The 12,911-nt window shown below is 37.8% G+C and overlaps 1 protein-coding gene across 1 annotated transcript in view; it reads right to left on the bottom strand.

Annotated features, from left to right (window-relative positions):
* ALG13 (ALG13 UDP-N-acetylglucosaminyltransferase subunit) overlaps positions 1-12,363 on the bottom strand; it is an 82,676-nt gene extending 70,313 nt beyond the window's left edge. The window contains 2 exon segments of the mRNA XM_042782982.1: positions 9,160-9,298; positions 12,213-12,363. Of these exon segments, the coding sequence (XP_042638916.1) occupies positions 9,160-9,230 (71 nt within the window). The 5' untranslated portion in view covers positions 9,231-9,298; positions 12,213-12,363.
* Between the last annotated feature and the right edge of the window lie 548 nt (positions 12,364-12,911).

Raw genomic sequence — 12,911 nt, 5'->3', positions numbered from 1 at the left:
TATCAACTTCTGCAGTCTGAAATTGTCCAAACATACCCTCAAGATTTACTGATTATTACTGGTGATTGGAATGCAAAAGTTGGAAATAAAGAAGCACTGGTAGTGGGAAATTACTGCTTTGGTAATAGAGATGACATCAGATATTGCATGACAAGAGTTTTACAAGACCAATGACTTATTCAATGCAAATATCATTTTTCAATAACATAATCGGCAGCTACTCACATGGACCTTGCTGATGGAATACACAGGAATCAGACCAACTACATCTGTGGAAAGAGATGATGGAGAAGGTCACCATCTTCAGCCAAAACAAGGCCAGGAGCTAACTCTGGAACAGATCATCAATTGTGCTTATACAAGTTCAAGTTGAAGCTGAAGAAAATTAAAACAAGTCCACAAAAGCCAAAATATGACCTTGATTACATTCCACCTGAATTCAGACTGAGAAACAGATTAGACCCACTGAACACCAATGACAGAAAACCAGGAGTTGTGGGATGACACCAAGAACATCATACATGGAAGAAAAAGGTCATTAAAAAGGCAAGAAAGGGAGAAAAGACCAAAATGGATGTCAGAAGAGACTCTGAAACTTGTTCTTGAATGGAGAGTAATTAAAGCGTATGGAAGAAAGAACAACATAAAAGAGCAGAACAGATTTCAAAGAGCAGTTCAAGAAGACAAAGTCAATTATTATAATGAAATGTGGAAAGCCTGAAGTTAGAAAAGCACAGGGAAGAACACACTTCACATTTCTCAAGGCAAAACAACTGAGGAAAAAATTCAAGCCTCAAGTTGCAATACTGAAAGATTCCATCAGCAAAACACTGAAATGATGGGAAGCATCAAGTAATGATGAAAGAATACACAATCACTGTACCGAAAAGAATTGGTCAATGTTCAAGTATTTTAGGAGGTGGCATATGATCAAGAACCAAAGGTATCAATCAATGGAAGAAGGTAAAGCTGTACTGAAGGAATTGGCTACAAAGAAAAAAAAAAGGTTCCAGGAACTGATGGAATACCCACTGAGATGTTTGAACCAATGCCACCTTGGAGGCACGTATTTGTCTATGCCAGGTAATTTGGAAGACAGCTACCTGGCCAAATGACTGGAAGAGATCCATATCCATACCCATTCCAAAGAAAGGTGAACCAAGAGAATGCAAAAATTATCAAACAATATCATTACCATCACACAGAACTAAAATTTTGTTGAAGATAATTCAAAAATGGTTGCAGAAGTACATTGACAGGGAACTTCCAGAAATGCAAGCTGGATTCAGAAGAGGACATGGAACAAAGCCATCATTGCTGATGTCAGATGGATCTCATTTAAAGGCAAAGAACACCAGAAAGATGTTTACTTGTGTTTTATTGACTATGCAAAAGCATTTGATTGTGTGGATCATAACAAATTATGGATAACATTGAAAAGAATGGGAATTCCAGAACACTTGATTATACTCAAGAGGAACCTGTGCTTAGATCAGGAGGCTGTCATTTGAACAGAACAAGGGGACACTGCATGGTTTAAAATCAGGAAGGGAGTGTGTCACGGTTGTATCCTTTCATCATACTTCTTCAATCTGTAGGCTGAACAAATATTCTGAAAAGCTGGACTATATGAAGAGGAACATGGCATCAGGATTAGAGGAAGACTTATTAACAACTTGTGATATGCACATACACAACCTCACTTGCTAAAGGTGCAGATAACTTGAAGCACTTACTGATGAAGATTAAAGACTACCTTCTGCAGTATTACATCTCAACATAAAGAAAACAAAAATCCTCACATAGAGACCAACAATAAGGAGCATGATGATAAATGGAGAAAAGTTTGATGTTATCAAAGATTTCCTATTACATGGTTCCACAATCAATACCAGTGGAAGCACCAGTCAAGACATCAGAACACGTATTGCAGTGGGCAAATCTGCTGCCAAAGACCTCTTTCAAGTGCTGAAGAGCAAAGATGTCTCTTTGAAGACTAAGCTGCGACTGACTCAAGCCAAGATATTTTCAATTCCCTCATATGCAAGTCAAAGCTGGACAATGAGTATGGAAGACAGTATATGCTCCTTGGAAGAGAGAATGGCCAGACTTCATCTCACCTACTTTGGTCATGTGGTCAGAAGGCCATCGTGCTTGGTAAAGTGAAGGGTCAAGGAAAAAGGGGAAGGCCCTCAACAAGATGGACTGACAGTGGGTGCAACGATGGGCTGAGGTATATCAAGTATTGTGAGGCCAGCATAGGACTATTGTACATAGGGTTGCTATGAGTCAGCGTGAACTTAATGGTACCTAACAACAGAATAAACAGACAGACATGACCAATGAAAACCAAAACCAAACCCACTGCCACAAATTTATTCCAACTCATAGTGACCCTCACTGCCCAGTCTTGCTTTTGCGGAGTGTCGGGTGGGTTTGAACCGCCAACCTTCTGGTTAGCAGTCAGATGCCTTAGGTACTGTGCTACCAGAACCAGAGCTCCTCGACATGGACAACACGCAACTAAAATACCAGTCAGCTCAAATCAGAGTTAAGAGATAAAGATAGGGGAGTCAGCAGTAGTAACAGCTCTGGAAGTGATTATCATACCAAGATGTATATAAAAAGGATCAAAAATAGAACTCTAGAACATAAATATTTAAGGAGAAAACAAAAGAGCCAGCAAGTAACTTGCAACTTTGGGTTGCTCCACACAGATTCTATGAGTAGCAATCAGTATGCTTTTAACACCAATGTAAAAGCTAAAAATAAGTTATATACCTGTAGCTGTCATACAATCAAAATTTCTTGGGATAGTCCTATTTCAAATACTGTCTCACAAACAATTAAAATATCCTAGATTTCAGTGTTCCAATTACAACTACCAGACCATCTCTTATATACTTAAGTGGCATAAAACTCTTTTAGATTATGTCCTAAACTAACTTTCCTCATTTGCAAAATGGGACAATTATAACTATTTCACAGAGATTAAATTACCTGCAAAATGTAAAATGCTTTGACAAATACCTGACACATACAAAACACTCAACATTTGTTAACTGAAACAAGTCATTTTTTACTCTGTACCTGTGAAAATAATGGTACCAGTTGAAGAGCAGAAAATTTATCACCACATGGCAATCATGACCACCCATTCTAATCTCTTCCAAAAACTGACTTCTAGTAATTTGTCCAGTCAGTATGTAGATTTTTTTTATCATCTCTGAAACTCTTGTATTATGAATCAGAGGGATCACTTAGGTACTCATACCATAATTAACCCCAACCAAACCCATTGCTATCAAGTTGATTCTGACTCACAGCGACCCTACAGGACAGAGTAGAACTGCCCCATAGACAGTCATCATTCTTCCATAGCATAACAAAGGGCCATGGGGGGGAACACCTTACTTCTAGTCACTCATGATTTTTAGCCTTGCAGAACATTTCCTAATCAAAGAAGTAATATAGAACAGTTTTTTGTTGTCCTGTGAATGATTTGCTTTTAAAAGTATACTAATTAGTGTTCTAAGGTATGTACAAATCATACTTGCTAATACTTTTAGAGATGACTATTTTCAAATGTCCCCAAGCCCCATGTCATGTTCACTGGTTACACTATTTTACCATCAAAACCTTCTATCTCTTATCTTCCCTCTCAAATGGTAAACATACTTCATCTAAAATGCTCACCTCCCAAGGTCATCCTAGACATAACTTTTCATTATTACCTTATTATCTGTCCATTCCTGAACCTATCATTTGTGAATTTCCCCAAATAATAAACCTCTTTTGCTTCCTTGCCCTCTAATAGAAAACTGCTAAATAAATTGCATTCCACTTATTGATTTTAAGAACCTGAAGCGGTTATCAGTGATATAATGACACCAAACAAATTTAACTTTATTGAGCAACTTTTTTTTCATAAGGACAAAATAAGATGTGAACTTGGCTTGTTTCATCACCTATAAAATGAGTGATTAGGGTAGGTATTTAAGGTCTCTCCCAACTCTAAAATTGTACAATTCTTTGTCTTAACGTTTTCATTCAATCTAACTACCAATCCCATCCATAGCATTTTGCAGTGGAATCATGGGTTTCTAGGTTTGAAAGGAAAACATAGTAAGTGAAATGAATTAAACAAATTCTGAAAATAAACAAAACTGTCCTTGGAAGGGATTTAAGTAAAATAAATATTAGGCAAATAATTATAAAGAATCAAAAAGTTCACAACATATATTTTGGTATGGTAAAGAGCACAGGACTGAGAGTAAAATAGTTGTTTCTATTGGGAACTCTGCCAATAGCTATTATTTTGGGCAAGTCCTAACTTCTGTCCTTTTTCCTCATCCAGAAAACAATGAAATTGGACTATATAATCTTGAGGATCCTCCTCAACTCAAAATGATTCTATGATTCTAAAGTATTCTTTGATTTAGAACCCCACCAGTCATATACAGTTTCACAAAAGTGTAGTCAGAGATGTTACTACACACAATTAACATTAGTTCAACCCTCCACCAGATGACATGATGAAATCTAGGTTAATATGCAATTATGACACTGTGAATTCTCAACTATATATAAATTACTCACTTTTTAGATTATTCTCAGCAAAAATTTTATCCAAGTTGGATTCCTTCTGCTACCCAGAGCACTCCTCAGCCACCACCTTCTATTATTAGTAAGACTGTATCTTAATATTACCCTAAGTAAAACACAATCAGGGAAATAAATCTACAAACACTATATAATGCATCCCAAGGAAAATGTTTAGAACATTCAACATACTGGGATAGAATTTTAATGGAAGGTAGATCTTCCTAATGAATGTTCTATTTTTATAGATAAATTAAACTTTCTACCAGAAAACTCCAGCCACTCCTCGGAAGGAAGGTTGGGCAATCCTACTTCCGTAGTGATACTGCCTCAGAAACCCAAGGAGGGGTCGCTATGAGTTGGGGTCGACTCGACGGCACATAACAACAACAACAACCAGAAAACTATGGACATTTAGGGGTAAACTCAGGTATTTTCAAAGGTCTCAAGACTACTTAATTAGGATGAATTCCATAATGTATCTATTTTGAGTTATCCTGAGAATTTCAAAATGACTATTTAAGACATTAACCGTATCAAATCATTTCTTACTTATATGTAAAACGAATTTAAGCACATTCATTATAAATAATTGTTACAGTAATATAGCAATACAATACCTATATGGGGGGTGGTCCTAAAAAGTAACAGTAATCCTACTGGCAAAAGTCCTTTTGATTTCTTCTTCTCAATCACTAAAGCTCCAACACTGGGGAATATTTTGCTACTTTACATTTCAGAGAAAAAAGTGCACACACCCACTCCACTCTATCCTTCAGGATGAAAGTGGCTTCTCCAACAGAAAATCTGCCTCCAGAGTTAATCTTTTTTAGGCAATTATTGAGCCTTTTATTTCTCAGAGCACAGTCTATCATTTTTTTTCTTAATTTGGTTCCTTAGATTATGAAGCTAAAGATGCTAACTCACATACAAAAATTTTTAAAAGTTACTGTTTCACTTTTTATTCTAACAAACATCAAACTGACTACATTTCTAGTTCTTGCCAAATCACTTCATCTTAAGAAGTTTTCAAATCTCATTTTTTCGTGATTCCAAATGTATCTGGGATTCTAGGATAAAATATGTAAATTTAATTAAACTAGTCACCTACTCTATATCTGGTTTACTGAAATATGAAGCTAAATGAAATCTAGCAAGTTTACTAAACTGCAAGTTAGGATTTGGACCCAAATGCAAATAGTCACACCATAAAATTTTCTGTACATTCTATAGATGGAGGAGTTTATTAATTTATATTATTTTGCAAATGTATATTATATACTTAATTTGATTTAATCACATCCCATAGGTTGGATTTGGGGGTGTTTTAAAAATGTTGAGAGTTTAGTGTTTATTTTTGTAATCCAACAACTTTATCCAAAAATGCAGAAAAATTTTCTGGCTGGCCAGGAGGAAAACATTTCAGTGTTGATAAGTCCATTGACTGTAACAGCCCAGGAAGCATGCTAAAACAAAAGAAGAAAAATATTAGGTAACATGGGAAAAAATTCTGTAATTCATCTGCTGCCCAATTGAGGACTGAATCTAACTTCTAAGAATATAGTGTTGCTTTCCAAACTATACATGTGAATTTTTAAATGTACTTTGATACAGATATACACACTTGAAAAGATTACTAAAGCAAAGCAAAGAGTAGTCATAATACCAGTATTCATTCAATAGATACTTCTATCGATTGAAATACTTCACAAGTATTATTTCATGAAAGATGTGTTCACATGGCTTTATACTTCTACTCAGGAACTGGGAACATATAAATTAAAGCAAAATTAATTTATGAAAAAGGAATAAATGACATCAGGCTACCAGGTAAGAAAAATAAGGTGGGGAGACTACTAGGTCAGATATGAAGATTATGATTGTGACATAACATTTTCTGCTAATTTACTGTCAAAATCTATATGTAATTAATCAATATATAATCACCATTTATCTCAGAAAGGTTCTAAACTACAATATAAAAGTACTACTTCATAAATTTAATTAAACTAGTCACTTAAATTAGTAAAGACATACAACCAACCACACAGCTTAGATTTTAGGGAAATAAATGATTTATTAAAATGAAAATATAACCAATTATTGATTCTTACTGCTTTCATGTATGTGCCTTTCTCGAAATTAATGTAAGACTTTTAAATTGTAAAAAAGTGAACAGCTTCTTTTTCAACCTAAGTTAAAATGTCATGTTATGTTTATGAAATCACCGTTATTCCTTTCTATGTGCTGACATAAAATCAAAGCCGATTTAATATTTAAAACGAAAGTACTCATCAAGTCTCTGGAAAAACTGATTTGCATAAACCAGTTAGGAAGACCAGAGGTTATTCCTCTTAAAAAATTATTTTAACCCCTAACAATCTCAATTACCCACAGGCAGCTAGGACAAGTATTGGAAGCCTAAATAATTTTGATTATCTACTGCCTCCTGACTCACAATACTTCAAAAGACTGGCTTCTATTATTACAAAGCCACCCTGACATTCCTTCTCCTCCATCACTACAAGAATGAGGACCAACAATTGCTCCTGAAACAATCAAGGAATCGGTCTCCCCTCAATGAGAACAGGGATCTTTGTTTTATTCACTGCTACAGTGCCTGGCACATGTTGTTGTTGTTATGTGCCCTCGAGTTGGCCCCCACTCATAGCGACCCCCCACCTTGGGTTTCTGAGGCAGTATCACCACGGAAGTAGGCTGCCCCATCTTCCTTCCTTCCGCAGAGTGGCTGGTGGGTTTGAACTGCTGACCTTCTGGTTAGTAGCCAAATGCCTTATCCATTATGGCACCAGAGCTTATTGTTGCCTGGCACATAGTAAAGTCATAATATATTACTTACTTAATAAATAATTTACTGAGTGCCTGAGACAGAAATAATAAAAGAAAAGCTTATTACATTTTAGCCAGTTTCTTCTAGGTTTTATTTTCTATTTTAGTATTAATTTCAATTTACTGTAACATAAAATATACTTTTTACAGTATTTCCATAAGGTATTTATTTTTTAAAACATCAAATTATGATAGATTTTAAACAATTGGGTATTACTGACCTGGCCATTTTGCAACATCTAATGTTTTAAAGGACTAATGGCAAACAAACCAGCAATTTTCTTCATCCTTCTACTGTAATGTTGATCACTTCTTGTTGAATTTTAATATACTTCTAGAAAATAATACTGCTTATCAGAAAGTAATTTCTCTGCTTAAAATACTCCCATGGCTTCTCACTGAACACAAAATCAAATCAAAACTCTTACATAAGCGATCCCCATCCAGCCTCATCTTGTACTAACCTCTCTTGATCACTATGCACCTACCACTTCAACCTTCCCTCTCATCTTCAAACAAATATAACTCCAAACCCATTCCTAACTTACACACTGCCATGAATCAATTCTGACTCATAGGGAGCCTTTAGGACAGAGTAGAACTGCCCCCATAGGGTTTTCCAAGGCTGTAAATCTTTATGGAAGCAGACTGCCTCATCTTTCTCCTGCAGAGTAGCTGGTGGGTTCAAACTGCCAACCCTTTGGTTAGCAGACGAATTTTTTAACCACTATGCCACCATAGCTCCTTATTCCTAATTTTGGGCCTTTGTAGCTAGCTGCTGTTTCCTTTCCCTCTAGAGCTTCACAGGACTGGCTCCTCCTTGTCATTTAAGTCTCAGTTCAAATGTTATCTGCCCCGTCTCCCTTCCCTGCTCATCTTATCTACTTATTCTTCACTCCAGCTATCATTATCACCTTGTCTTACTGTCTTCATAGCACAGTTCACCATAGGAAATCACCTTGATCATTTACTTGTGAATTTGTTCAGTGTCCATCTCCTATCACTAGAATGAGAACCAAAACCAAACCCCAATTCTATCAAGCTGATTTTGACTCAAGCGACCTTTTAGGACAGGGTAGAACGGCCCTTAGACTTTCCAAGGCTGTACATCTTTTCACAAGCAAATTGCTTCATCTTTCCCCTGCGAGTGGACAGTGGGTTCAAACTGCCAACCTTTTGGTCAGCAGCCTAATGTTTTAACTACAGCTCCTTACTAGATTGACAGGAAGGACCTTATGTTTTGTTTACCACTGTATCCTCAGCACCTAAAACGGTACCTGGCCCATATTACGTATAGCTGAATAAATACATGAGAAAATGTAATTTAGGGATTCCAGTGATTTATAGAAGGCAAAATTGTCATTAAAAATAAGCAAATGCCTTCCTTGAATAATTAAAGTCTAATGAACTAAAAAATATTCCTGAGGACTTATGCACATATATGTATGTACGTGCGCGCACACACACACACACACACATTTAGATCATGTATAAAGAAATAACCACAGATACATAAAGTAGTACAGCACACAAACCACAACCAAAGTGGAAAATAAATGAGAAGGTTTTATAGGTGAAAAAAATCAAAGTATGCCTCATAGGTGGGAGAAAGTAAGAAGCAGAAGAGAGAGGTTAGGTAAGTAGGTAAGAAAAATGGCTAGGGAAGAAATAAGAAAAGGTCAGTCAAATAATCAATCTGTAGTATACCTGCAGGTACAGTAGAAGAGATGCCCCTCCTTGTGTAGCTGCTTTGCCAATTCCAACTGATGATTGTTCATCAATTTTTCATTTATAACCACCACAAGTGGCTTTCCTTTTTCTAGAGTCTCCAAACAGCTTCCTGCACCTACAAAAATAAACCAAAATTTATTAATATAGTTTTTAAAAAGTTAAAGTGCTCCACCATTCTTTAAAGCTAGAACTCAAAAGTTAGTTGGCAAACTATAAAGCAAAAAACAAACAAACTTACTGCCTCTGAGTCAATTCGATTCATAGCAATCCCTCTTTGGGTTTCTGCAGTGGTATCTCTACAGAAGTAGATTGTCCAATCTTCCTTCTGAGGAGTGGCTAGTTAGCAGTCAAATGCCTTAGGCACTACACCACCAGACTCAAAATCATCTTAAAAAAAGGGGGGGTAGCTTTGCTGGTCTGATAGAGCCTGGTGGAACCCCTGACACTATGGCCCCAAACTGCCCTTCAGGTCTGGAATTGAACCCACTCCTGTGGCTTCCAGCCAAAAAAAAAGACAGGCATATGAGCTGCACATTTACATTAAGTAGATATACTCCTTGGAGAGATCAGTCATGGGAGAATAGAAGGGCTGTGTATGCACAGGGGACAGCTCAGGAGGCAGGAATGCATGGGAGGGAAGGACACAGAGAAGAGGTGGCTATGGGGAGGAAGTGGGAAGAATTGTTACACTGTGGGAGATTACAGTCAATGTCATGAAACAAAGTATATGTGAACTGCTGTATGGAAGATGAATTTGCTCTGTAAACTTTCACCCAAGTCACAATTTTAATAAAAAAAAAAAAGTGTTAACAAACCGGCTAGAAAAACACATTACTTTATCACCTGTAACAATATTATGGCCTAATACTCAGTGCTTTGCTACTTGCCCTCTACTCATATGCTCTGGCCATGGTGTTGAATCCAGCTAAGATTCAGGTTCAGCATATTGTAAATGAAGCTTCCCAACCCACTGCCATGCAACTCACAGTGAACCCCACTGGGTTTCCAACATTGTGAATCTTCACCGAATGAGATTGCCTCATCTTCTTCCCATGGAGCAGCTGGAGGTTTTGAACCATTAACTTTCTGGTTAACTCCCTAATGTCTTACCCACTATGCCACCAGAGCTCCTTATTCAGACCAAAAAGCAAACCCACTGCTACCGAGTCAATTCTGACTCATACTGACTCCCACAGGGGTTCCAAGGCTGTAAACCTCTATGGAAGCAGACTGGCTCATCTTTTTTCCATGGAGCAGCTGGTGGATTTGAACTGCCAGCCTTCTGATAGCAGCCCATGGATATCTTAACCACAGTGCCACTAGAGTGCTCCACTACCTTTCATAGACAAGTAGAAAAATAGAGCCTTCAGTAGTGGGGGGGGGACCTCTTGTCTTAGAAGGGATTCTGACTCATGGTGACTCTACCTGCTGAGTAGAACTCCACAGGGTTTTCTTGGCTCTAATCTTTACAAAGGAGCTCCAGTGGCATAGCAGTTAAAGCATTTGGCTGCTAACCAAAAGGTCAGCAGTTTGAACCTACCAGCTGCTCCATGGAAGAAAGATGAGGCAATCCATTTTAGTGAAGATTTACAACCTTAGAAACCCTGTGGAGCAGTTTAGGATTCTGTCCTAAAGGGTTGCTATGAGTCTGACTCTACTAGATGGCAGTGGGTTCGGGTTAATCTTTTCAGAAAGAGATTGCTTTACACTACGTGCCACTCAGTAGGTTCTAACTGCCAACCTTTAAGTTAGCAGAGATCTGTAACAGTAACCATCTGTGCCACCCACACCAATAAAAAAACTCTGACTATTCCTTATGAGTTTGTTAATGAGCATCCCAAAATAGTGGCGAACAGATCTCCATGAATATGCACATAGACAATATTAGGATCAATTCAACTTTGAAATCTAAAATCCTTTAGATATTTTAAATGGGAGACGGGACACTGTTAAGTAAGTAGATAAATCCTTTTTTGATAGACTATTTTAGACACTATACGGGGTTAAGTAACTAAAAACACAAACTCCAACACAAGACTTAATTAAAAATCTGTCCACCACTTTTTGGTCAGGCAAGTTACTTAACCTCTCTGTCTCAGTTTCTTCATCTGAAAAAGGAACACTAATGGCACTTAAATTCATAGACTGTTTGGGAGGATTAAAGGAATTAATGTATAAAGCACAGAGAACAGTGCCAAAAGCTGTTAACTATTATCCTACACATTTTAAATCATCAATCTGTAATGTCCATTTCTAATGATTTGCCTCTCCTAAAACTTATTTAGACTTATTAAGAACAAAAAAACTCCTGACTCGTTTATCCAGCAATCAAAATTACAATAAAAACTGAAAACCAAACTCACTGCCGTGGAGTGGAATCCAACTCATAGCGACCCCTCCTTGGGTTTCCAAGGCGGTATCACTACGAAAGTAGATTGCCCAACTTTCCTTCCGAGGATTTGGTGGATTTGAACCTCCAGCCTTCTGGTTACCCCCACCCAAAAGCAGTTCTTAAGGCACTGGAAGTCTGATTACTAGATAATCAAGATCGTTTTCCAAAGCATAGAGAATGATGGCTATTAAGAATATTTTTGACTGCACTTATTCCACTCACAGTAGAAATGTAAAATCTATAAAACCAATTTCTCAGATCAACCCAACACATCTGCAGACTGAACACTTCTCCAGTAGGCTCCCAACAAATAAAAGCCCAAATACAAATCTCAACTCTGATACCTCATTACATGTCTTGGTAAATCATTTTGCCTCGATACTTAGGGTTTCTGACTGTAAAGTTAGGTTACCAAAATCAACCCCCACCAAAAACAAAAAATAGTTGCGTTGAGAAGATTCTTATTCACCGTCTCACTCAGAAATAATTCTTTCCAGTAAAGTTCCCAGTTGTTACATTTAAATAATCATTAGATTCACAACAGTTACAATGAGTTACTGTAGTAATTTTTAACTCAAGAAGGTTCAAATATTTATTGCTTATAAAAAAAATCAACACAGATTCCAAGGCACTTTACCTGCGTGACTAATAACAAGATCTGCTTGTTGAAGGTCTTCTTTTAACGAATTCTTGTACCTGTAAACATCCAGAGTAAATGATTCAGTACTGAATGGTTCAGGTACCACGGTTCCTCTACCAATCTGTAGGACAACTCGGCTGTAACCAAGGCTCTTGACTATCTAAAACGGGAGGAAAAAAAGTGGCCTTTTAAATCAGGGTACTGAGAAAACAACCATACAACACCAAACCCTAAAGTCAGTGTTCAGATCCCAGCACGGGCTGTCAAATATTCTAACTGGGGCCGAATTTAGTTAGTTTCCCAAAATAATCCTTTCACTTATACCTGGACTTGACAAGATATTTCAGTAGCCCTACTGAATACAAGCGACCCGGCTCACCAATATGTGAAAATAAACTGGTCCCGCAAGAAATATGAGGGCAGGCAAACACTTGGACAAATAACGTCAACTGGGGAAGTGGAAGAAAATCACGCAACAAACTCGTTCGGCTGCACCGACTCGGCTGAGTGAACCCGCAGCCTTGAGGACAGGACGTGTTCTGGCGTCTTCCAGTCCTCTGAGGAGCCGCAAAGCACGGGCTCCGACGGGAGGGGGAGGGGTCGGCGAGGGCGGGGCAACAGTGGCGCCGGGACGTCGGCTCCTGAGGCGAAGAGCTGGCGCAAACCACATGGCCAACCCGGCCCGCGCGGAGGGTC

Source organism: Orycteropus afer, unplaced genomic scaffold, assembly GCF_000298275.1.
Source record: "Orycteropus afer afer isolate SDZICR_OR568_19922 unplaced genomic scaffold, OryAfe1.0 scaffold00549, whole genome shotgun sequence".
NCBI lineage: Eukaryota > Metazoa > Chordata > Mammalia > Tubulidentata > Orycteropodidae > Orycteropus > Orycteropus afer.
The sequence above is the reverse complement of the archived record's forward strand: the minus strand, read 5'-3'. Positions and strand labels throughout refer to the sequence as shown.